We start from the raw sequence: 27,471 nt of genomic DNA, 5'->3' as shown, positions 1-27,471 counted from the left end.
AAACTCTAAGAGGATTATTTGATTTTAAAAAAAAATAACAGTTTTGTTAATATATCATTTATATACAAAGTATTAACATATGTACTCCTTTATATGTATTTACCCTTTTGAAGTAGGTAATTCAGTGGCCTTTCAACCACTGAATATCACAAATATACAAAAAATTCTGCAACCATCACCATCATCTAATTTTAGGACACTCACCTTAGAACATTTTCATCACACCACAATGAGATCTCATACCCATCAGCAGACACTCGTCATCACCCTCCCCAGCCCTAGGGAACCACTTATATACTTTCTATCTCTATGGATTTCCTACATTTTGGACATTTCGTATAAATGGGATCATATATTCTTTTGCTTAGAATAGGGTCTATAATTCTCATCCATGTTGTAGCATATATCAGTACTTCATTCCTTTTTATTATCAAATAATAGGGACTCTGATTTTATAGATCACTTCCAACACTGAGATGTCATGCCCTAGGCTTAGAATTTCGTTTTCCTTTTTCCTTTCACATCATAAAAGGGCTCCTGGGCGGGTGTGGTGGCTCACACCTGTAATCCCAGCACTTTGGAAGGCCAAGGTGGGTGAATCACCTGAAGTCGGGAGTTTGAGACTAGCCTAACATGGTGAAACCCTGTCTCTACCAAAAAGACAAAAAAATTTGCTGGGTGCGATGGTGCATGCCTGTAATCCCAGCTACTTGGGAGGCTGAGGCAGGATAACCACTTGAACCTGGGAGGCGGAGGTTGCAGTGAGCTGAGATTGTGCTATTGCACTCCAGCCTGGGCATCAAGAGGGAAAATCCATCTCTAAAGGAAAAAAAAAAAAAAAAGGGCTCCCTCATCTTCTCCATTGTGCAGAGTAATTTCAATTTTTACTATCATTTCAAATAACACTATCTTTAACTGTCCATAATGAGAAAACTGAAGGACAAAAAAAGCAGCTATAAAACAGCAACCCCTCGGTATACTATTTCCACAGCATTCTCCTTTTCAAAGCACTTTCCATTTCTTAGATTGCCAAAGCCATAGAATGAGGCTGTTTAGATTTTGAGTTTCAAGTCATAACCCTGAGGCCAATAGCAAGGACCCATGGTTATTCGGATGAAGCAGCCTTTATCTGAGACAAAATAACACCTTCTACTGCCCTCCTAAGTCTCAGGGCCCTGAGGCATAGATTTCTCCCAGCTGCTTGGGATAATACTCACATATCATAGATGCAGTTTGGAGTGAAGGAGTGATTTGCCTTGTGTCCCAAGGAGGCACAGTACTTGGATACGTGGTTATAGGGCTCAGGCACATCAATGACTGTTTCTTCATCCAAGGAGAGCGTGTTCCCATTAAGGGCCCAGTCTCTGCTGTCAACCTGCAGAAAACAAGAAAGCTAGCTGTAGAGAGGAACTTTCTCCCCAAAGTTCAAAGGACATCTCAGATATTAACTCATTTATCTTTTTCAAAATCTTTTTTCTTTTTGAGACAGAGTCTCACTCCGTCTCCCAGGCCGGAGTGCAGTAGCGTGATCTTGGCTCACCGCAACTTCTGCCTCCTGGGTTTAAGTGATTCTTGTGTCTCACCCTTACAAGTGGCTGGAACTACAGGTGTGTACCACCACGCCTGGCTAGTTTTTGTATTTTTAGTAGAGACGGAGTTTCACCAAGTTGGCCAGGCTGGTCTCGAACTCCTGATCTCAGGTGATCTGCCCACCTCAGCCTCCCAAAGTGTTGGGATTACAGGTATGAGCCACCACACTCAGTGAAAACTTCAAGGTTTGAGCAGTACAAAATGAACAAAACAAAACAAAACAAGGCATCTCTCCACACACTGAGAGTGCAAAGGACATGTGTGGTTAGTGCCAGACAGCTCTACTATTTATTAATTTTTCCCATGTTCTATATGAAAAAAAGGGATTTAAAATCCCTGATAGATACACACATAACTAGATAACTTTAATTAAAAGTAGATAAAGATGAGGAGGCAAGGCAGGGCTCAGTGGCTCGTTCCTGTAATCCCAGCACTTTGGGAGGCCAAGGCAGGTGGATCATGAGGTCAGGAGTTTGAGACCAGCTTGGCCAATATGGTGAAAACCCGTCTCTACTAAAAATGCGAGATTTAAACCAGTTTAGAGAAGAATATACTTAAACAGAAAAAACAAAATACAAAATTTAGCCAGGCGCAGTGGCGGGCACCTGTAATCCCAGCTACTTGAGAGGCTGAGGCAGGAGAATTGCTTGAACCCGGGAGGTGGGGGTTGCAGTGAGCCAACTGCACTCTAGAGTGTCACTGCAGTCTAAGAGCCAGACTCCGTCTCAAGAAAAAAAAAAAAAAAGAAGAAGAAGAGGGGGCAAAAGAAAAAACGAAGAACACAAATGGAACCAGAAATGTAAGGGATGCAAGAAAGTACTTTAGGGAGGTCCTCTGCCTTTGTTACAGGTGGGAAATCACTGTGATCAGCAGGCAGCCATCTATTACCTACGACAGGGCTCACTAACGGTGTAACCATCATTTGTCTCTTCTCCAAACCACTCCTGACTGACACACCCCAGGAGCTACTGATGACAGCAGTCCAGACTTTTGGAGCCAACAGGATGACATTTTCATACAAAACTGTTGAGTTTCAAGGTATACCATTTCCTCCACTGCTAAATTGTAATTGTGCTTTTATTCATATGTGATATTCCCTCAAAAGATGTTTACTAAGCAGTACCATGTGCCAGGCACTATTCTAGGTGCAGGGGATACAACAGTGATCAAAAGTGGAAAAAAAGCCTCGTGGGTCTTAATATTCCAAAACCAGTCATATGATACTGATATATGGCACTTGGTACCACCTACCTCATACTGCCATTAGTTGTGTATTTTTCTTATCTCTCCAACAGAATATAAATTTCATCAGGGCAAGAGGGTGTCACGTTCATTTATGCAATACAGCATAGTGAGGTTCAACACAAAGCCAGATTCAGCTCTTTGAAATCCTACTTGAACTCTTCTATTTGCTGTATTTTTGATCTTAAGCAAGTTGTATAATCTCTCTAGGCTTCTGTTTCTCTATATTAAGTAAAATGAGTAAGTAAATAATATATCCATATCTCAAAGTTACCTTTCATGTGCTGAATTTCTCTGGCTTGATGACAGAGGTCTGGCCTTTGCATGGGACATAGTCTGACAGACCACAGTGCAGTTTGAATACATCACCATTTGCTGGGTGTACCTGTGCAACTGCTTTGAAAGTATAATAACCTGGCTGGGCACAGTGGCTCATGCCTGTAATCCCAGCACTCTGGGAGGCTGAGGCGGGCAGATCACCTGAGGTCGGGAGTTCAAGACCAGCCTGACCAACATGGAGAAACCCTACCTCTACTAAAAATGCAAAATTAGCTGGGCATGGTGGCTCATGCCTGTATTCCCAGCTACTCAGGAGGCTAAGACAGGGGAATCGCTTGAACCTGGGAGGTGGAAGTTGCAGTGACCCGAGATCGTGCCATTGCACTCCAGCCTGGCAACAAGAGCAAAACTCTGTCTCAAAAAAAAAAAAAAAAAGTGTAATAACTTTATTATTTCACAGCATTTTCCCTCTTACTGTTCCATAGGAATAAATGCAAACATGAAGACATAAATGTGGAATATTAGCCATAAGCTTAAGTCCCATACATGTAATACAAGTCAGGAAGGTGCATAAGCCGTGGAAAAAACATCAAACTTTTGCCCTTAGGCAGACACTTAGGGAAATTAATTGTAAAGTGAAGAAACAAAAACAAAAAACATATATGAAGTCTTTGAAACATATAAAAGATTATATCTTAAAGGCAGGAGGTAATTCAACTCTTTAACGTTTTATTTTTAATTTTTTTTTTTGGCAAAAGAACTCTTCCTGACAAAATGCAGGCTGTAGTATGGCTTTTGCACAGAAAGACGTAGGGGGCCTTTCTATAAAGCACCCCAGCTAAGGCCATAAGTTAATTATTTGCAGAGTCTGACTGGATCCCATTTTTTTAGACACTGCTATAGTCCAATATACCAATTACTGTCTTGATGATATCGTCCCACTCTCTATAAAAACAGCTGTGGAACTTAAAAAAAAAATCATATTAATGCTTAAAGAGGAGGAAAACGTCCAATCAATTTTACAAATAAGCCAATCTGTTTCTTTAACTTCCTAGTGAATACTCTAAAGTAAAGGGATTTGGTTGGAAACAGAGCCCTTTAACCAATGCTTTCCACTGTCACCCCCACTCACCTCTTGGTGTGTAATCCGAACTCCATTATAAAAAGACATAACAGTATTAGGTCCCACTGCTACCTTTGAAAAAAGTCCTTCTCCAGCACTGGAAATCAGAGATTCAGCAACATATACCCTAAATTGAAAACAGAGTTGAATAGTGACTTTTTCAGTTTGATATGCCATTCCTTACATCAACTGCCAAAATATCATTATAGTTGCTGAATCCAAAATGCCAATTTATAACTCAACTAAGAAGGGAAGGAGGAAGAAAAAGTTAAACCATAATATTTTGGCACTGGAAATTAAACAAATGGTAGTTACGTCTCTTTTAAGAGTGGTGTTTAAAATTTGCCTGCTAATATATAAATTATTATTATATTTTCATAAAGATAGTGCTTGATATGAATTCTTTTTTGATGGATTTTTTTTTTTTTTTTTTTTGGCAGAGTTTTGCTCTTGTTGCCCAGGCAGGAGTGCAATGGCTCGATCTTGGCTCACAGCAACTTCAGCTTCCTGGTTCAAGCGATTCTCCTGCCTCAGCCTTCCCAAGTAGCTGGGATTACAGGCATGCATCATCACACCCAGCTAATTTTGTATTTTTAGTATAGGCAGGGTTTCTCCCTGTTGGTCAGACTGGCCTCAAACTCCTTACCTCAGGATATCTGCCCGCCTCGGCCTCCTACAGTGCTGGGATTATAGGCATGAGCCACTGTGCTCAGCCTTTTGGGTAGAATTTTATGTTTTTAGTTGATGACCATTTTCTGTCTTACTGGACAAGTAAACATGTTTTCAAAGTTAATTAAAGCTATATGTAAGTTTTCCAATGTTAGATAGGAGGGAAAGGGGGCTGCTTTAGTTAAGCCTCAAGATGAATCTTTTATATGAAAGAATGACAAACAATAAGGTATACCCAATAAAGCATTTCCCAGCAAAAGGGTTCATAACAGGGGTCAGTTAACTATGGCCTGAGGGTCCAATGTGGCTGCTCTACATTTTTGTAAGTCAAGTTTTATCGGGACATAGCTACACCCATTTGTTTAGTATTGCCTATGACTGCTTTAGCTCTACAAAGGCAGAATTGAGTGGCTGCAACAGATATCACCTGACTGGCAAAGCCTAAAATATTTACTTTGTGACCCTTTACAGAAAAAGTTTGCCAACCACCGGTTTATAAGAAAATGGCACTCATAATTATGGAACTGGATTTAATCAGACACTGGGATGGAATGACCCTGCAGAAACTGATCATCTGTAACTTTAGTTACATGGCTCTTACGCTTATTAGTCAAGAACTGGAAGACCGATTTACTGTTTTCAACCCTACTTCTTCCCTGTGATAGAATTATATACATCCTGCCATTTTTCCATGTGACCTTGTGGTGCCTCCCTCAGGGTGAGTGGAGGATATATCCTGCCCTACTGACTTCTCACTTGGCCATGTGATCTGCTTGGCTGGTAGAACACGGGCAGAAGAGGCTGCAGGCAGGGCTCAGGTGTGAAGAGCCGGGTAAATTTCTGCTGGCCTCCTTCAGACTTTCCACCATCTCCACTAGAAGAATATGCCCTAGGGGGTTGTTGCTCCCTGTTTCTCTCGTAAAGAAAACATGTGAAACAGACCTGAACCCAACTTGAAACCTGGAGTCCAGCCTAGGCCAGCTGAGCTTAGCTGATTCCAGTCAAAAGTGGCTGAACCTCAGCCAACCTACAGAACTATGAGTGTAAAACAAAATGTGTGATTCCGTAAACCACTGAGAGTTCTGTAGGCATCAGTATGCAGCACCATCACAACAATGGTAACAGAAAAGACTAACACGTATGGCTGCGGTCTTGTGTTTCGGAACTAACAAAGAGGCTAAACCCTTCCCTTTGTAAGCGGGCTAGAGCCTCATGTCAAAAAAGAGTCCATTCATCATTGTGACATTGTGGGGTCAGCCCTGTCAGTTGAATCGGGGAAGAGGCCTATTTCTCAGATGGGAACAAACTGAATGGGAGGTAAGCCATGCTTACAAAAAGTGAGGCAAAGAGAAAACCAGCTTCAGATAGTACGCTTACTCATAAACAGATCTGTTGCTAAGGGATAAGAAGAATCCTAGAGGGGGTACCAGAGAAAACCACACCAAGACTCAAGAGCTAGAGTTTAGCCATCCTCATAAATAAGACATGAAGTGGAACAGGATGTGACTCTCTGGGAGTGTGCTTACAAACCCGAAACTTGTCATTTATAAGCTGGAATGTTTTCATGCCACTTTTACTTTCTTTGTTTCACTCGTCTTCTCTTAGCGAAAAAATAAATTATCTTGTGTGTCAGAACACTTCAGCTGGACTGGGAAGAAATGGAGGCATCCTGTGTGCCCAGGCTGCAGCTTTAAAGAGCATGAAATTCTCCCTTACAGGGCCAGCATGTGACTATAGCACAGACCCTAAGAAAGGAGATGCTTGGCCAGGACATACTGGCTGCCTGGCCCAACTGCTTTCTCTCTCTCTCTCTCTCTTTTTTTTTTTTTTTTAATTTAGATGGAGTCTCGCTCTGTCACCCAGGCTGGAGTGCAGTGGTGAGATCTTGGCTTACCGCACCTCTGCCTCTCGGGTTGAAGCAATTCTTGTGCCTCAGCCTCCTGAGTAGCTGGGATTACAGGTGTGTGCCATGATGCTCGGCTGATTTTGTATTTTTAGTAGAGACAGGGTTTCATCATGTTAGCCAGGCTGGTCTTGAATTCCTGACCTCAAGTGATCCAGCCGCCTTGGCCTCCCAAAGTGCTGGGATTATAAGCAGGAGCCACCGTACTGGGCCTCAACTGCTCTTTCCACCTGGAGGTTTTACTCTAGGACTGACATACAAGCTGTTCTGTGATATATGGGTGGGGAAACTCTCTTACAGGGTCAGATTCTATAGAAGAATAAAAACACTCTTCCTCAGAATACAGAAAAACATTTGTTTGAGAATTCGCAAAGGAAAAGGACATGTTAATGAGGAGCTTGGTCTGAGCTGGAACCCAGCCTGGGCAGAAAGCCACAGAGGCGCATGAGTTCCCACCACTAGGCTTATTTAACTTCACATAAACAGTGCGATTAAAACCACAAGGAGGAAATTACCTTTCTGATTCATAAGGATCTGGAAGTAGAGCATTGGTAGAAATGCAAGATGAAGTTGACTTATCAAAGTGGTACACTGAATCTGAAAAGCAAACAAACATGTCGGTACAGGTGCAGAGTTAGGGAAGAGCATTTATAATACTTCTCTCTATCCATGGGACAATAAAGAGTGAAAAAACCCAAAATCTTATTCAAGTTATACCAACTAGAATGCAATTCTTCAATTTAAATGGATACATTTTAGATTACTCTTCAGTTTTATTGTCAGGCCTTCATGAATAGCCATCAGAGCGTCTCTTAACATCCCAATTTGCTCTTGAATTTTCCTTATTAAAATGATTTAAAGGATGCTTGGGAATCAATAAAATGCTTTGTCATGAAATTTGAGATCTCTCTGGTCAGATCAAATTGGATGATAGTTGTAAAATTTCTGGTGGTTTTCTTCGTTACAGATACAATCTACAGAATCCAACAACTGAACCCTGGCCGTTGTCACCTTCACGAAGAATAAAATTTTCTCTCCCCGGAATTAAGGAGAACAGTACTGCTTTTGATAAAGCATTAGCAAAGTAATCTCATTTCTATTACAGTGTTTCAGAAGCCAATTAGTAATTTAGTCTAGAAACGAAGGCACACAACTGCCCTGGAACAAACATTGGCTCTCTGTGAAGGATTAGCCTTAGAGAATCCTCACAGAGCGCACTGAAGACAGATGCTCTAAGGCCGATAGGTAAGGAAACAAGATTTAGAACCAGAGGGCTTACTCCTGCAAAGCAAATGATTGTGTACACTAAGGGACGACTCATAATCCCATTAAGCAATTCTTCAGTAGTTACCAGCGGTTACTAGGTCCTCTCTGTTTGTTTGCGAGTGGCTTTTTTTGTACACCCAAAACCCAATGAACACCTCAAACTAAAAGTCAGAAACAAATCCAAATCAGTGAGTATCTACAACAGAAACACACCATTTGAGTGTTTCAAAGAGAATTCAGTTCTGGGAATTGGTCATCCAGGGGGATGGAATGCTGACAGGCCAGATGGAGCCATGAGGAGCCCAGACATTGGCAAGAGCAGGAAGCTGCCACTGGAGGCTGGAGGGACAGAGGGCACGGTGGTGTTCCTGGAGCTCTGGAGCTGGGGTAGCTGGAATGAGCCTGGGCCTTCGTCATGGGAGATGGAATCGGGAGGTGACGGGACCACTGCTGGAGATGCTGGTTGACACAGAGAGGGCTTCTTCCTACTGCCTTCTCCTGCTTTGTCCCCAGGCCTCCCTTTGGGCAAACTCAGACAGAAGTCAGAGGCACAGGAGCCTGGAAAATGCAGGCTGCAAGAGGCAGCAGACTCTTGCAATAAAAGCGGGCAGTGAAAGAATGAGGAATGGATTGAATCTGAGAGCCAAGTGTTAACAGACTACCACGTAATCCATGAAAAGAATTTAAAGAATCCCCTGATACTTTTTTTTCTTTTGAGATAGTCTTGCTCTGTCACCCAGGCTGGGGTGCAACGGCATGATCTCAGCTCACTGCAACCTCCGCCTCCTGGGTTCAAGAGATTCTCCTGCCTCAGCCTCCTGAGCAGCTGGGATTACAGGTGCCCACCACCATGCTCGACTAATTTTTGTATTTTCAGTAGAAACGGGGTTTCACCATGTTGGCTAGGCTGGTCTCAAACTCCTGACCTCAAGTGACCCACCCGCCTTGGCCTCCCAAAGTGCTGGGATTACAGGCGTTGAGCTGCTGCACCCGGCCACCACTTTTTTTAAAGAACCAAACTTGCACATGGAATAGATGGTCTACTGAGTGGAAATTGTCCTATGAACTTCTATAGACTAAAACTTTCATCACAAATGTACTGAGTGCCAACTACATGTACAACACTAGAGACCTCATAGAGTAAAAAAAAAAAAAAAAAAAAAAAAAAAAAAGGGGGGTTAACCTTTGTTCCTGCTTTCAGGGAGTACACACTACCTTCTCCAATGCCTGCTGTCCTTCATCTGCTCCCTTAGACATGCCCAGGCTCCAGGCACATCCTTCACTTTCACAGATTTTACACATCCTTCACTTTTCCTCCTTTCGTCTATAGCATGCTATACCCTTTGATAGAATTCATTCATTCACTTGACAAACATTAATTATGAAAGGTGAGTCAAGCCTTAGAGACTGAGTAGGATTTAGTCAAGGAAAGCAGTGCCTACTGGAGGAGGGCTGACCAGGTGAGAAGAAATTCCAGCCAGTGGCGTAGGTGAGAAACTCCAGAGGAAGCAGGTGGAGAACTAGAAGTAGTCTGTGGTTACAAAAACACACAGAGAAAGGCAGAAGCTGGTGAGGCGACCGGCCAAGGAGTGTTTTATGTGAGACATTTGCATCAATTTCTCTCCTTCCCCAACCATTGGACCCCACAGTCACATAACCCTGTACCCCCTAATTAACCCACTGGCTAGTCAACAGGTCAATAATGATAACTTATAGGGGCGGAAGAGAGGCACAAATATGGCAGAACATTAGACTAAAGATCTGTGCACGGGATCTTCAGAGTGCCAGAGCAGCCATGGTTCCTGTCCCTTGTGAGGCTCAAACTATTCAACATTTCAAAATACTCGAGGCCTGCAGGAATCTTGCCAATAAATCCCCCTTTTCTTTTTTGCCTTAACTTAATTTGAAGTAAGTGTTTATTATTTGCAAGCAGAAGTTTTTTGTTGTTGTTGTTTGGGTTTTCTTTGAGACAGAATCTCAATCTGTTGCCCATGTTGGAGTGCAGTGGTACTATCTTGGCTCACTGCAACCCCCACTTCCCAGGTTCAAGCGGTTTTTGTCCCTCAACCTCCCAAGTAGCTGGGATTATAGGCATGCACCACCACAGCCAGCTAAAGCGACCAGAAATTCTAAAAAATAAAAAATAATTCCCTTGAGAATTCTCACTCTCAAATTTTTTTTTTTTTTTTTTTTTAAGACAGGGTCTCACTCCTGTTGCCCAGGCTGGAGTGCAGTGGTATGATCTTAGTTCACTGCAGCCTTGACTTCCTCAGCTCAAGTGATCCTCCCACCTCAGCCTCCCAAGTAGCTGAGGTTATAGACACACGTCACCATGCCCAGCTAATTTTTATTTTTTTTTTTTAATTTTAGTAGAGACAGGATTTTATCATGCTGATCTCGAACTTCTGGGCTCAAGTGATCCACCTGCCTCAGCCTCTCAAAGTGCTAGGATTACAGCCATGAGGCACCAGTCCCGGCCTACTGTTTCTTATTTATAGCAAGAAGAATGTAATAACAGTAACTTTCATTATGGTATTTTATGGTAGGTGCTAATATCCATATTTGGCGATGAAGAACAGGTTCTGAAAGAATAAATAACTTCCGCAAGGATAATATAGTAAATGTTAGAGCTAGGTCTGAAATTAGGTGATTCTTAAATTCAGGCACCTGCCACTAAAAATGCTGACACTTCTCAAGTTTTAAAATTGGCATCACCAATTGGGATCCTCCCCTGTTCCTAATCTCATTCCTAAAAATTATAACAGTGTCTCCTTTCAGAACATAGATTAAGACATAGATATCAGAGTTCAAAGATTACCGCTTCCTATTTTTTTTTTAAATAAACTTTTCATTTTGGAGTAATTTCAAATATAAGACATGCATCACTTCCTGATGGGGACATATTCTGAGAAATGTGTCGTGAGGCGAGTTGGTCATTATGCGAACATCATAGAGTGTACTCACACAAACCTAGATGGTATAGCCTACTACACACCTAGGCTATTAAAAAATGCTAGAGCCTATTGCTCCTAGGCTCCAAACCTGTACAGCATGTTACTATAGGGAATACTGCAGGCAACAGTAACCTAATGGTAAGGATTTGAGTATCTAAACATATCTATCCATAGAAAAGATACAGTAAAAATATAGTATAATCTTAGCTGGGTGCAGTAGTTTATGGCTGTAATCCCAGCTCTATGAGACTCTGAAAGAGAAGGACTGCTTGAGGCCAGGAGTTTGAAACCAGCCTGAGCAACACAGCAAGACTCTGTTTCTACAGAAAAAAAAAAAAATTAAAAATATTTAGCTGGGCATTGTGGTGCATGCCTGTAGTCTTAGCTACTGAGGAGGCTGAGGCAGGAGGATTGCCTGAGCCCAGGAGCTGAAGGCTACAGTGAGCTATGATAACACCAGTACACGCCAGTCCAGGCAACAGAGTGAGATTCTGTCTCTTAAAAATCAAATCAAATCAAATAAAAAATATGGTTTAATCTTATGTTACCACAGTTGTTATGGGCCCATGACTGTATACAGAAAAGTCGCAAAGATAGCAAGGAGCATTCTCACTGTTTATCCTAATGTTAACTTCTTACAGTGCATGGTACATTTCTCAAAATTAAGAAGCCAACACAGATACATTACTATGCACTAAACTCTAGACTTTATTTAGATTTTACCAGTTTTTCCACTAATGTCCTTTTTCTCTTCCAGGATCCAATCCAGAATCCCACATTGCATTCAGACTGTCTCCATTTTTAACTTAAAAAAACAAAAAAGACATTTAAAGTAACCAAAATTGGACCTAAATATAAATGCTAAATTTTCCACTTTTGGACAACCTTCCTTTGGAGATTCTTCTTCAGATCCCAAATAACTAAATACTATTTAAGCTTATTAGTATCTAGATTTATTATCTTTTCTTTTTTTTTCTCCCTGTAACCAAACCTGGATCAGAAATACATGCATATATTGTTTTCAAGGAATCAAACCAATTCAAATAGCTTTCTTAAGCTGTGTCACTCAAAATGTAAACTCTTGATTTTTCTTTGTATATTTTCCTGTTTTTTCCAGATTTTCTATACTTAGTAATTTTATACTCTGAAAAAATGTTTAGTGTGACATGTACTTCTAAAAAGAAAAAAAAAATACTTTTTTCAAATATGGATTCCGTTGGGTTCACTCATAACACAGAGTATGCGCTCCACGGAAGATGTCGGGCTCTGCAGAGATGCCAGTAATATGCATTTATATTTTCCAGTCACAGCTCAGGCTCGTCAAGTTTACAGTTTAGAGATCTACCTGATTTGGTTCTTTATTATCACAGTGCAGTTTTTTGGAGAGATAATCATTTGAAATCAATTGAGTTACTGCCATCATTTCTTTATTCCCTCCCTATGTGAGAGTTATATACCCTATGCCCTTTGTGATGTGCCTTTTCAATATCTCCCATTAATGTGTATTGTGTAATTTCTCTTGTCTCACTGATGTCTGGCTTGGCCACGTGACTTGCTTTGACCAGTGAAAAGCGGGTGAAAGTGGCACCATGTCAGTTCCAAGGTGAGGTTTCAAAAGGCATCACAGTTATCAGCTTATGCTCTGACACTTCTGTGGTCCACTGTGGGAAAATCTTGCCCCACATTGCCATTGTCCCTTCAGACTGGGCTCCAGAATTAAGACAGAGAGAGCTGACTCCAACCTGACCAGAAGCCTCAAGTCCAGCCTAGCCCCCCAAGTCCAGCCTCAGCCAGCTGGAGCACAGCTGCTCAGCAGAGCCGTGGTTGCTGTTGTAAACCACTGGGGAGTTGCAGTGTCTGTTATGCAATAAAACCTGACTAATACATGATTAAAGAGAACTATACAGAGAGGAAATGAAAAGAAGCTTCTTTCAAATCAGCCCTGACAACCTGCTTTGGAATTGGAGCAACCCATCTGAAGCAGATTCAACTTACTTCCAGGCATCAGTTCAAAGTGAGGTCTGCCTTCTTCAGTGGACATAAGGGTGGCCAATTTGCCTTCTATCATCTCTCCATCAATAAATTTCCCATAAAGTGCAGTCCTCTCGTCAGGGTACACATAGGCTATCTTCTCTCCAGTCATCTCCCCATCTTCATTTACTTCTCCTACCAGGCTTCCTCCATCCTGATGGGAGAAACCAAAAACCAGAAAATATTATATATAGTATGTCTAGGACATGAGTTCCAAGAAATTTCTCTTCTGCACTCCCATTACTAATACAGTACCAGTAGGGATATTAACAGTTTAGGAACCAGAGGTTTTCACATGGGTAAGAAAAACGTGATGCACAGCTCCTCATCCAGCTTCATACAAATACACTGCTAGAAAGTCATATGCGTTTGGGGCATGTAGGCCAGATTTACAGAGTGGGAGATTCAGTTGCCGTTTGTAATCCAGGACAAGTTATTGATACTCTATCTTGGTTTGCTCTCTAAGAAACAATGTTTCTTTGATATTTGTAACATCAGTTACCAACATTTAAAGGAAATGTAACTAAGTGTTATTTTTGGCCAAAATCAAACATGATGAAGATCTGTTGCAAGACACTCTTACCCATTATTCACATGATCTCCCTTCTCAATGTTAAATTTTGGATTTCTAGTGTGTTAAGAAAATCTTCAGTTTAAATGTGCTTAATAATTAATTTAGTTTACACGAGTAAAGAGAGCTGACTGCACTTTATCAGAGATAAACAAAGGACATCTGGACACTGACTTTCTGAGACTTACACTATCACCTTTTTTTTGGAATTAGAAGGAAAAGTGAAAAAAGATCAACTAAATTCCACTCCCATCTGAATTCTTTCTTCCCACTCCATTTCCTGCTCCTTTTTGCCTCCTTTTAGCAGAGAAGCCCACTTAGCTTCATGCTTAACGCTTTCATTTACTTCATTCCTAAGGGTCATGGAGTACTTTAGGGAAGAGGCTATTATATAATTCTGTATCTTGATAAGTGGTAGGGACACAGTAGGTGATTCATAAACACTTTTTAGATTGAACTGGATTACCAAAAAGTAATGAATAATTTAATCTAGGATGGCAGAAATGTTTCTCTATTTTTCCATTCAAAAGGTCCTCATGGTATAACTCTGAAAATTTAAGACCTTTGTGGGTTTGATACAACAGTAATGCTGTGACATCTTTCAAAAGCTTGGTTAATTTCCCCAATTCAAGGATCTAGGAACAGCTAGCCACTGAAAGTCAGTGATGTAGGATGACTTTTGAGTGATCCCAAATGCTGCCTTTTTTTTTTTTTTTTGCCTTTGGAGGAAAAGGGCTGTAAATTTAAAAAATGAATCATGGCACTTGCATAGAAAGAAAAATACTTAGAAGTATTTTTCATGGATAGAAAATGCACTAGGGAGCCGGGCCGGGTGGCTCATGCCTGTAGTCCCAGCACTTTGGGAGGTCGAGGAGGGCACATCACGAGGTCAAGAGATTGAGACCATCCTGGCCAACATAGTGAAATCCCGTCTTTGCTAAAATATAAAAATTAGCTGGCCATGGTGGTGCGCGTCTGTAGTCCCAGCTACTCGGGAGGCTGAGGCAGGAGAATTGCTTGAATCTGGGAGGCGGAGGTTGCAGTGAGCCGAGATCGCCCCACTGCTCTCCAGCCTGGTGCCTCGAGAAAGAGCAAGACTCTGTCTCAAAAAAAAAAAAAAAAAAAAAAGTGCACTAGGGATATATTCATTGCTCTTTCTTCTCTTCAAGTTAATTCTTAATAATTGAGTATAAATGGAGATGATACTTCCTGCAAGATCTGCCTTCAGGCTTTTAGTGATGATTATTCAGTGGAAGGGTGAAAGAGCATTTGTGCTTTTTATACTCCATGACTAACATAAGCCAACATTACTATTTATTTAAAACAGAAGTCTGTCTTTCTAGGGTATCACACCTTTCCCCTTAAAAGTCTACATTTCTGGTTTCAGAGGGAGTGCATTTATTTGTCCAGAATGATAAAGTACAAATTCTTCATTTATTTCCAAAAGGAGTTATATATTTTTAATTAAAAACTTTAGATAAAAAACTTTTTCAAGGTAAATTTTTGAAAGAAATAACCTGTCCTTAGAGCGAGCTTACAACTACAGAATACAGGGAAAATCATCACTTTTTTTCTCTCCTCGTTTCTGCTTTAGCCTGTTACAGAAATTTCCTCATCTGCTGTATCAGGGAGTATGGGGGAAGAAACGGCTTTCTCTCCTCTGCTGACTGGCTCCTCCTCGTGGGGAGGGAAATGATTCATTTGACAGGTGAGCAGCCAGGGTCTGACACTTACTGACCGCCATCTCTCTACTGGGTGGGGGTTAAGAGAACAAAGACTGCTTTTTTTGCTCACCAATTCTCCTTCCTAAGGCAGAGTCTTCTTTGAGATTAATAAGATAATCAAGGCTAAAGATGAAAATGTAGGTATATTTTTGGTTTTCAAAATGCAACCACATTGAGCGAGGCCAATCCATTCACCAATCTTGATGCATCTTTTTTTTTTTTTTTTTTTTTTTTTTTGAGACGGAGTTTCGCTCTTGTTACCCAGGCTGCTGGAGTGCAATGGCGCGATCTCGGCTCACCGCAACCTCCGCTTCCTGGGTTCAGGCAATTCTCCTGCCTCAGCCTCCTGAGTAGCTGGGATTACAGGCACGCGCCACCATGCCCAGCTAATTTTTTGTATTTTTAGTAGAGACGAGGTTTCACCATGTTGAGCAGGATGGTCTCGATCTCTTGACCTCGTGATCCACCCGCCTCGGCCTCCCAAAGTGCTGGGATTACAGGCTTGAGCCACCGCGCCCGGCTGATGCATCTTTGATCCCATCTACGGACTTTCATTGACTATAGTCACAAGTAAAATGACAGGTAGTAGGAGAATCTGGTAATCCACCACTTTGCCTCTTTCCTATACCCATCTCTGTGTAGGGAGTTCCCCTTCCCCTGACTTCAAGATACACTGTCACGTGAGCAGCGCCCCGGCACTGGGCAGCAAGATGCTCACCCTGGCTACTCACGAGGCCAGGTTTCAGTCCTACACTGGGCAGCATCTCCACCACTTCCCAGCCTTCTGCTTGTCTTCTCCTAAGACGTACACGTTACAACTTTTGATCTATCACAGATCCCACCAAGAGGACATTTAAATGCTCTTTTACAATATTCTTTTCTTATGCCCTATTCCTAGATTATAACTTATTTTTTAAGAACAATAATGTGTAAGTGAATTTAGTTGAGGTTACTTTTGTTATATATGTAATTAGTCACTTATTTTTATTAGCACTTTTTAATCATAAGGGTTTGGAGTAACAGAAATGTATTTTGGCCAGGCGTGGTGGCTCATGCATGTAATCCCAGCACTTTGGGAGGCTGAGGCAGGGAAATCACCTGAGTTCAGGAGTTTGAGATCAGCCTGGCCAAAATGGTGAAACTCCATCTCAACTAAAAATACAAAAAATTAGCTGGGCATGGTGGTGTGTTCCTGTAATCTCAGCTACATGGGAGGCTGAGGCAGGAGAATCACTTGAAACCAGGAGGCAGAGGTTGCAGTGAGCTGAGATGGCACCACTGCACTCCATCCTGGGCAACAGAGTGAGACTCCATCTCAAAACAAAATAAAACAAAAAAGTATTTTGACTTAACTTATGAACAAAATAAAATACTACGTAAGATATTTTCTGGCCAGGCACGGTAGCTCGTGCCTGTAATTTCAGCATTTCAGGAGGCCAAGGCAGGTGGATTGCTTGAGCCCAGGAGTTTAAGACCAGCCTGGGCAATATGGAGGAACTGTGTCTCTAAAAAAAAACACACACACAAAAAAACATCAGCCAGGTGTGGTGGCACATGCCTGTAATCCCAGCTACTCAGGAGGCCGAAGTGGGAAGATCACTTGAGTCTGGGAGGCAGAGCTTGTAGTGAGCCAAGATCATGTCACTGCACTCCAGCCTGGGCAACAGAGCAAGACCCTGTCTTAGTAAACAAACAAACAAAATAAAAATAAAAATAAAAATGTTTTCTAATGTCTATTTTCTGAAACATTTTCTGGAAAGTCACTAACAACAGATGAGACATTTAAAATACAAACAAATATTACAGCACTAGTTTCTAACCATGGGTTCTGCCATATCTTTTTACCTTAATAGACTCCAGAAATATCATAAAATGCTATTAAATGCTCAACAGTAAGTTAATTTTAACCACCTCAATTTAAACAATGTAAACCATAAACCACCTTAAAAAGTAGTTAATGGAATTGTACAATCCAGTAACACAATTCAGTAAGCTCCCCCACATTAAACATTGCTGGACTGGTTTTTACATATGACAAACAGGGAATAAAACTAATAGCAACAATGAAATTTTCCTCCATATCCTATGTGCCAAAAGAATTAAAAGCAATACATTTTGCCTTTATTAGTGATACAATAAAACCAATTTGACCCAATTTGTTTTAATCATGATTAATTACTCCTTTCCAAAACAACAGTGAAAAATAATTAATAATGAATTGAAGAGCCAACAATGTAAGCCAATTAGATTGTTACAATCTACGTAACAGTGAGAGAGCATGCCTTGGCGTCAGTGATGGTGACTCTCAGGTTTCACAGCTCACAAGTTCTAACACAGAATACATTTTACTCTTCATTGTGAAGAGTCACAATATGTTACTTTCCAGCAGAGTGAACAGTCACAAGGCTTACTGGGTAATATATCCAGCACACTCCATGCCGAATGTTATCTTTATACTGCCCCTTGAAGATCAGTCTCCCATCCGTGTCGTATTCCTGGGCTGGACCGTTCAGCTCTCCGTCTACATACGTGCCCTGGAGAACGCCCCCATCTTCATAAGTGTAAACTCCCTGGCCCTGCAGGGCATCATCCACATAATACCCCTCCAGGGTGCTGTGAGGAAAGGAAGAACAAAAAGGAATAGTCAGACCATGACTGAGTCTCTTAGAAGAAAGGATCATACCCAAGGAACTGATGCCCAGCTGTGTTAACCCTGACATGGATTCAGTGCATCCTCCTGAATTATCATCGACGGCTAGGAAAAGATGCTTCAGGGGCGCAGTAAGACTGGGAAGAAAGAGGGAGATTTAATACCTAATCTCATGGGTCCCAGGAATCCTTTTACCCTGCTGGGGAAAATAGAGAAGAAAAAAGCTACCGATGGAAACTGAGAACAAGTTCACTTGAATACATTTCCAGTCAACAGAAATTCTGGTGTTACTCGTTCCATACACAAACCATTCATGTCTAATTTCCCTCAAGAGAGGTCCAGAATTCACTGGTAGTTCTCAAGGGTCTTTCAGATGGCTTGTATATATTAATCTCTAATGGTACAAATGTGGCTTAAAGTGTGTGAACGTCTACATACTTGTTTTGAATCACCAATGTATTATTTATCAGCGACAGTCATAATTGGTATCCAGTCAAATGAAATTTCTTCCATCTCCTTGGAAGACATATGGGGATTTATTTAAGTAGATCTATGTATATATGTATATCTATGTGTGTATAGGTGTATATATGTGTGTGTGTGCATGTATACATATACATACCTACAAGATCATGGCCAGTAGGGGCAAGTAAGGAAGACTGCAGGCTCAATCCTGCTAATATCATTAGCACCCTGATAGACTGAGGCCCATGATTCCACACCAGAAGAAAGCTGCTCACAGTGGTGCTCGTGGTGATTTTGCCAGTGCCTCTCCCTCTCTCTCCTCATAGTACACATTTGGAAGTTCAGGAACATGTTTTCATTGTTAGCCTCTGAAAGGCCCTAAGCAATACAATTAACTTTACCCCAAATTCCCTTTAAGTACCACAATTTGGAATAGGGAAAGACCAACTCGATTTTTTAAAAAAATTAAATTTTAAGAAAATTTAGAAACAAAGACAGCTTGATTATTTTAACATATGCAGATAGCATTTATTCATTAATTCAACTAGTAAACTTTCTTTTCTTTTTTCTGAGACAGGGTTTTACTCTGTCACCCAGGCTGGAGTGCAGCTGCATAATCAAGGCTCACTGCAGCCTCAACCTCCTGGGGCTTAAGCCATCCTCCCACCTCAGTCTCCAGAGTAGCTGGGACCACAGTTACGCACCACCACACCTGGTTAATTTCTGTATTTTTTCGTAGAGATGAGGCTTTGTCATGTTAGTTAGGGTGGTCTTGAACTCCTGGGCTCAAGGTCTCCCAAAGTGCTGGGATTTCAGGTGTGAGCCACCACACCCAGTCACGACTAGTCAACATTTTAGTGTGCCTTCTCAGTAGCAAGCATTGTGTGAGGCTTTAGAGGGGATGATGAACAAAACAAACACAATGGTATAGGAGACACTGGCAAGACACACTGTGAACTGGAGCAGATGAAGGCAAAGTGGGCCATGGGAACTTAGGTGGCTGCACCTGCATCTGCCTAGTCAAGTCTTGACTTATTTTAATGAGCAACTGTGAATGATCTATAATTATTAAATGAAAAGCTATTCTAAATAACAGTAGCTTCTGGTTACATGGTAATTACGCTATATGTAGTCTCCCAAGGAGATAAATCATTTTCTTTCAGTTTCGTTTGTACTATCGATGACAAATAGATTTCCTAAATTCATGACGAGAATAAAGTACACTTTAGCATAGCTCTTGCACAAATAGGCAAAATTCTAAAACAGTGAGGTTGGAAGTAATGAGATTCAAATGTCATTAGACTGCTACAATTAAAAAAGAAATCCTTGGTGAAGGGTGCAAATCGAGGTACATAATGATATTGTTTATGTAGTGCAAAAAGACTATTCATTTATTTTCATTTTTAGGATTGCCAGGTAAAATACAGGATGCCAGCTAAGTTTGAATTTCAGATAAACAATAAATAATTTTTTAGTTTATGTGTGTCCCAAATATTGAATGGGACATAATTATACTTACTTTTTGTTGAGCAAATTCCAATTTAACTGAGTGTCCTGGTTTTAACTAGATTTTTATTTGCTTATCCTGGCAACCCTATTGACTTTGGCTTCACAGCAGCATTCAAAATGTTCCTGTGTGTGTTTGGGTAGCATTAGTCCCTGACAGACTAGTCTGCCAATATTTCTTGGGGTTATGATCAAATCTACAAGGCATAGGTCTTGCAAATCAGACAAAAAACAATATGGACTTGAACACACTTCCCCCAACTGTATTCTGTGGCTTGTCCTATCCTCCCTTACCCATGGAGCCCATCTTCACATATCTATCACAGTACTAAGGACAAACTGCTATTTCCCTCTTAGCCCAACTGACTCAAGGTACACAAATGCAAATTCTTAAGGCACTGGAAAGCAAATCTTACTGTGTTTTTTCAGCCATCTGCCTGAGGCCACAGCTTAGCTTTCTTGGCAACTTTTAATAGTAACTTGGATGAAACCTGATGACAAAAGGGGGCATATTATACACATAAACTGGGTTCTCCAGGGTGATAACAGTGATGTCTTTAAAATCCTCAGCCAAAAATTGGGGAAATAAAATATAAGTTTATCAGAATGGCATTCAAGACACTACCTTTCTCTATAACTGATTCCTCCAGAGGAGGCTGGCAAACCATGGCCTGCTGAGTGTTTTTGTAAATAAAGTTTTACTGGAACAAAGCCATGCATGTTCCTTTCTATATCATCTATGGCTGCTTTCATACTACAACAGCAGTGTTGAATCACTACAGCAGAGACTGTATGTGGCCCACAGAGCCTTGATTTTACTCTCACCACATAAAGAAAAAGTTTGCTGATCCCTGCTCTAAAAAGCTCTGCTCATATTGAAAATTTACTCACTGACCTTTATATAGCTTAGCTTCCACACTATATTTTTCCTTGGTTTCTGTAAAACATAAGTGAGAAAGCTTTTTAAATCCTTAAGATCAGCCAGGGGGAAAAAAAGTTATTACTCTTTTTCTTTTATTTTTCTTTTTTGAAAACAAAAATAATTGTAGGATAATAATATTCTGAAATCTCTGGCATTTTTCTATTCAAAAAAAAAAAGAAGCCACCTGGCATGGTGGCTTATGCCTGTAATCCCAGCACTTTGGGAGGCTGAGGGAGGTGAATCATTTGAGGCCAGGAGTTTAAGAGTAGCCTGAGCCCGGGAGCAGTGGCTCAAGCCTGTCATCCCAGCACTTTGGGAGGCTGAGGTGGGTGGATCATGAGGTCAAGAGATTGAGACCATCCTGGTCAACATGGTGAAACCCCGTCTCTACTAAAAATACAAAAAATTAGCTGGGCATGGTGGTGCGTGCCTGTAATCCCAGCTACTCAGGAGGCTGAGGCAGGATAATTGCCTGAACCCAGGAGGCGGAGGTTGCGGTGAGCCCAGATCACGCCATTGCACTCCAGCCTGGGTAACAAGAGCGAAACTCCGTCTCAAAAAAAAAAAAAAAAAAAAAAAAAAAAAAAAAAGAGTAGGCTGGACAATATGGTGAAACCCCACCTCTACTAAACATAAAAAAATTAGCCAGGAGGTGATAGTGCATGCTTGTAATCCCAGCTACTCGGGAGGGTGAGGCATGAGAATTGCTTGAACCCAGGAGGCAGAGGTTGTGGTGAGCTGAAATCGTGCCACTGCACTCCAGCCTGGGTGACACAGCCAGACTCTGACTCAAAAAAAAAAAAAACAACAACAACAACAAAAACAGACCGGGCATGGCGGTTCACACCTGTAATCCAGTCCTTTGGAGGCCGAGGCAGGAGGATGACCTGAAGTCAGGAGTTTGAAACTATCCTGGCCAACATGGCAAAACCTCGTCACTACTAAAAATACAAAAATTAGCCAGGCATAGTAGCAGGTGCCTGTAATCCAAGCTACTTGAAAGGCTGAGGCACAAGAATCGCTTGATTTCAGGAACAGAGGTTGCAGTGAGCTGATATCACACCACTGCACTCTAGCCTGGGTAACAGAGTGAGACTTCATCTCAAAAAAAAAAAAAAAGAAGGAAAAGAAAAAGAAAAGAAAGCAGCCATAGGAAAATGACATTATTTTGTAGCCATTAAAATATTAATATTTGGTTCTATTTGAAAAGTGGGTACATAGAAATAAACTTCTAATCTTTCTTGCTGAAACTAGATTGAGAGCTGGGTTTCGGAGCAAGTCTGCTGGTCACTGTCTTAAACAGAGCCTACTCATTGTCCGCGGGGAGTCTCATTTTCCTGCAAAGTAAATCTGTCCTGATCTTGGCAGCCCTGCCGTGCACATTACTCATCAGAGCCTAGGCATGTACTATTACAGAACACTCCATGTCTTTATTGATGTTACATTTACGTGTCCTGTTTCTCTAACTAGACTGTAAGCCCTTTATGGGAACAAATTAGGAAATATGCATCCACGATCCCTCCCCTAACATAGAAACTTCATGTTGATAATTCCTAAGCAAAAGAATAGAAATGGAACTGAGATCATTTTGCATTGAGAAGAGAAGACTGAGAAGGAACATAACAGTGTTTGTTATTCAAGCACAGGGAGTATTCTTTATATGAATTAGATATGCATATAGGCTGTTAGGAAAGTTTCTTAAACTTTCTATGCCTCATTTCTTCATTTGTAAAACGGGGTTACTAACAGGGTTGTCTAAAGAGTTAAGTGGGCTAACATGTATCAAATGCTTAGAATATGGTCTGGCACAAAGTGATTGCTTAAATGAAGAACAGCTATTATTATTAAACATGCATATTCATGTGTATGATGGCAAGCTTTCTACTAAAAAACTGGATTTAAAAAGCATCATCAAAGAAACAGTTATGAAACACTGAAATAGAGAAAGAAATTTGTAAAACTGCATTAAATCTATTTTTAAAGAACAAGCAAGCCTGTAATCCCAGCTACTCAGGAGGCTGAGGCAGGAGAATCGCTTGAATTCAGGAGGCAGAGGTTGTGGTGAGCTGAGATCAAGTCATTGCACTCCGGTCTGGGCAACAAGAGAGAAACCATCTCAAGAAAAAAAAAAAAAAAAAAGAACAAGCAAGAAAGATTCTTACCTGCAATAATTTATGAGTGATTCAATTGACTGGAAGAAGAATGAAATAAATGCCTCTTTAACTTAAAAAAAAGTAATATGTATTCATTGTAAAACAAACACAGAAAAAGCAACTTAAGCCAGTACTAAGATGCAGAAAGCAGAAATTCTCAGTCCTCTTTCCCAATTTGACACATAGTATTTAAGACTTTTTTCATTTCTTTTTTTTAAGATGGAGCCTCACTCTGTTGCCTAGGCTGGAATGCAGTGAGGTGATCTCAGCTCACTGCAACCTCTGCCTCCTGGGTTCAAGCATTCTCCTGCCTCAGACTCCCGAGTAGCTGGAATTACAGGTGTAATTAACCATGCCTGGTTAATTTTTGCATTTTTAGTAGAGATGGGGTTTCACCATGTTGGCCAAGCTGGTCCTGAACTCCTGACTTCAAGTAGCATACCTGCTTCAGCCTCCCAAAGTGCTGGGATTACAGGTGTGAGCCACCATGCCTGGCCACTTTTTCCTCTATACCATGCATTTTCCTACCTTTTGTTTTTGTTATTTTAATAAAAACGGAATCATACTATACATAATGTTCTTAACCTGCTTAACTTGTATTTTCTTAAAGTTCCTCTTAACATCTTGGCAGATTCTTTAGTATGTGATGAAATTACAAAAATGGTCTTTCAGTTGTTTGATTTTTCTGGTACCATCATCTGAATCAAACAACCGGAAAATGTTGAGGAAATTAAAACATAAATTTTAATTAAATTTCTTTCCTGCAGATAGACCAATTTTGGCTGTTTTTATCAAAGCTCTTGTACTTAAGAGTTAAATTCTAGAAATCAATTAAATAAAGAAATCTAACTTACAAAGAAATGGAGAAATTTTATAATTGTTTTCCCAGACACATCTGCATTTTGTTCAAATATTTCTGTATTTTCATTAAACTTGCTGCTAATATCTGAATATAGAAAAGTGTTCTTAGAGACTTCATAGTGTTGGCTTTTCTTCATGGTTCTGGGGTCTAGAAGATTTTGAACTTTCCACCTCTGGGGCCGAAATTATGTTCCCTTCCTTCCATTGTTTTCCCTTCCTTTTGTCAGCCATTGCAATACAATAACCAAGAGGGAATTTAAAAAATGAATAGTCACTCCCTAAATTCCCATCTCTAACCAAATTGAATTATGACCCTTAGTATTAAAACATTATTTTAGGAATCTTTTATATGACAACATATATTATCTTTTGAAACACTGCAAACAGCAACAAGGAGCTCCAACCCATCTGCAAGAGCTATTTCTGGCCAGAAACTTCAACTTCTTCCAAGGTGTTGAAGCAAGTTTGATGGAGAAGTCTAATGCTTCCATATAATATAATGCACTGTCTATCTTTTAAGGTTTTCTTTTTTTTTTTTTAACCCCTAAGAGAAGATCTATGAATCTACTATAGATCCAATTATTACAAAGCCTCTATATAACAGTAAAATATTTGAAGAACAAATAATGATATTTGCTTTTGCTTTCTAAAAATAAACCTCAAGAAAACTTTCCACTATGGACTAAATGTTTGTGTCCCTCCCAAATTCCTATGTTGAAATCCTAACACCCAATGTGATGACTTTCAGAGATGGGGCATTTGGGAGGTGATTTGGTCCCAAGGGCAGAGCCCTCTTGAGTGGGATTAATGCCCTTATAAAAATACATCAGAAAGCTTGTTTTCTCTCCCTTTACTCTCTACCGTGTGATGATGATATGAAAAGATAGACATCTGCAAACCAGGGCCCTCAACAGACACAAAATGTACTCGTGCCCTGATCTTGGACTTCCCAGCCTCCAGAAGTGAGAAATAAATTTCTGTTGTGTAAGCCACCCAGTCTATGGAATTTGTTATAGAAGCCCAAACTGACTCAACACTCTCCTAATAATTATTAATTAATAATAATAGTAACAATAATGATAAAAGATAATAATAATCCATTCTTTCCCAAGCACCTACTAAGTGTCCCACACTTTAAGGGTCTTAACAGAATTTCTCATTCAATCACAACAATCCTGAAAAGCAGGTATAATGATCTCCATTTTTCAAATAAGAAAACAGAAGTTCAGGAAGGCCAAATAGCTAAAACAGAATTCTTCTGAATTGATTCCCTAGGAAACCCTTCTGTCAATCTTCCAAGTTCCTCTCAAGTTGTTAAGGGCCCTACAAGAGCATAACCGAATTCACCCCAGGACTCCTTTGAACATTTCACAACTATAGCTGATGAGTAACTTCAAGGAAAATTAAAGCATGGAAGAAAGGCAGTCAGGCCCACAGCTATTTCCCTGCTTCCAGTTGGAAGGTGGTAGCAGATGTAGTGAAAAAGAAGGTTAGCTCTAGAACTGAATTCTCCTTGGTGTGAGTCTTAACTCCAATCATTTTTAACTAGGTCACCTGGGGCAAGTCACTCAGTCACTCTGTGCCTTAGTTTCTTCGTATGTCAAATGGGATTATAAAACCAACCTCCCAGATTGTTAGGAAGACCGTGTGTCCAGTGTTGAGCAAATGGTAGACATTCAGCATTATACATTTCGTTTCCACTCTCTTTCTTCTTGCATGTCACAATTTTTTTTTTTTGCCTCAATCAGAACTGTTTGTTGGAATACAGATGAATATATTTGCCAAGTGTGGTTCCAAGAAAAGCTAGAGGACTGTGAGGAGCATGAAAGGAACTTTTGCCTCATGTGGGAGGTTGGAATACATGACTTCAGAAGTCCAATGCAACTCCAATTTCTGTGAATTGCGATCAAGCACTTTCTGAAAACTGAAACCAAGAAATCCTGTATAGACTTGACACCTGGAGAATGCCATCCTTTTTCAGTGGCTCATCAGATGGATGACCTTGCTTAGGTTATTTGGCCTGTTATAAACTACAAGGCGCCCTCTTGGCAAATGTAGCCAAGCAATATCAGAAAAGACTTGGGCACAGGAGAATGAAGCCATAGAGTCGTAAGTTCTTCAAAATCTAATTGGCATGTGAAGGAGAGGTATCAACAATATAAACAAATACATCTCAATGAATTACCTCATCTCCACCCCATAATTAGGTTAAAAACCACGTGACCTTAATATTCCACAGCCCATGCAAAGTCAATCTGAAGAAATATCTCTTTTTTGTTACTATTCTAGGACTGTGAAAAGTCTTGCCTTTAGGTCTATAAATCATGGTCAAAATAAGAACAATTAAGGAAAGATACCTGAAAATAAACATTCAGAATTGAAGATTAGTATAAAAATTAGAGATGTGTATATCAAAGTATTTTGAACACTGCAAGTTTACAACACACCCATGGTACTCCAGCAAATCCACTGGTGCCTGACAGATTCCAGATTCACACCAATAAAGCCTCAAGATGCCTGTCACGATGCTGCATAAATTCCTTTATCTCGGGCCCAGAGTGGATGTTAAGGAGTCCCAGTTACTGAAGCTCAGGATAATTTTCTTCTTTCCTTTTAATAGAGGAAGCAGGAAATGGACACAATAGCTGCTTAAAGAACAATATTTTAAAACAAGGTTATGTTCTCATTCATTCCTCATTTGTAGGGTAAACCATCTGGTAAAGCATGAGAATTCTGACTTTAGGTTTCTGATTTAATAAGCTGGTTGTAGTAACCTAGATTTTCTGTTCCACATTTTGTCATATAATGAAGAAAAGACTTAAGTCTCTATTACGATCTCAAAACTAGCCAACATTCTGAATCTGAGACAGTTGTGAACAGGTAAACAATGTACATTTTGGCTATTTACACTGATTTAGAAATAGCTATTTCTTCCGTATGTTGAAGAGCTATGTGCACTCCCATGTTTACTGCGGCACTATTCACAACAGCCAAGATATGAAATCCACCCAAGTTTCCATTAACGGATGAATGGATAAAGAAAATGTGGTGTATACGAACACAATGGGATCCGATTCAGCATAAAAACAAAATCAAATCCTGTCATTTGTGACAATGTGAATGATCCTAAAGGGCATCACGTAAAGTCAAATAAGCCAAGCACAAAAGGACAAACACGGTATGATCTCACTTGTATGTGGGGAATCCGAAAGAGTTGATCTTACGGAAGTAGAGAATAGAACAGAGGTTAACAGGGGCTGGGGAAAAAGAAGGCAGGAGGGACGGATGGGGAGAGGCTGGTCAACAGGTACAAAGTTACAGTTAGATAGCAGGAATAAGTTCTGGTGTTCTATTACATAATAGGGTGACTATAGTCAACAATAATGTATTGTATACTTCAAAATAGCTAGAAGAGGGGATTTTGAATGTTCTCATCACAAAGAAATGATGAATCTTTGAGGTGATGGATATGCTAATTACCCTGATTTATCATTACATAATGAATGTATTTATGTATCAAAACATCACACTTTACCCCAGAAAAATGTACAAGTATGTGTCA

At 40.4% G+C, this 27,471-nt stretch overlaps 1 protein-coding gene across 1 annotated transcript in view; it reads right to left on the bottom strand.

Moving 5' to 3' along the window:
- SETD7 (SET domain containing 7, histone lysine methyltransferase) overlaps window positions 1-27,471 on the bottom strand; it is a 53,383-nt gene that overhangs the window by 10,536 nt on the left and 15,376 nt on the right. Inside the window, exons 3-7 of the mRNA XM_003928033.4 lie at window positions 17,764-17,965; window positions 13,022-13,211; window positions 7,322-7,403; window positions 4,244-4,361; window positions 1,218-1,375 (exon numbers count right to left, since the gene is read on the bottom strand). Coding sequence (XP_003928082.1) covers window positions 1,218-1,375; window positions 4,244-4,361; window positions 7,322-7,403; window positions 13,022-13,211; window positions 17,764-17,965 — 750 coding nt within the window. The remainder of the gene's footprint in view (window positions 1-1,217; window positions 1,376-4,243; window positions 4,362-7,321; window positions 7,404-13,021; window positions 13,212-17,763; window positions 17,966-27,471) is intronic.

This window comes from Saimiri boliviensis, chromosome 3, assembly GCF_048565385.1.
Source record: "Saimiri boliviensis isolate mSaiBol1 chromosome 3, mSaiBol1.pri, whole genome shotgun sequence".
In the NCBI taxonomy this organism is placed as follows: Eukaryota; Metazoa; Chordata; class Mammalia; order Primates; family Cebidae; genus Saimiri; species Saimiri boliviensis.
This window is presented reverse-complemented; position numbering and strand designations above follow the sequence as displayed.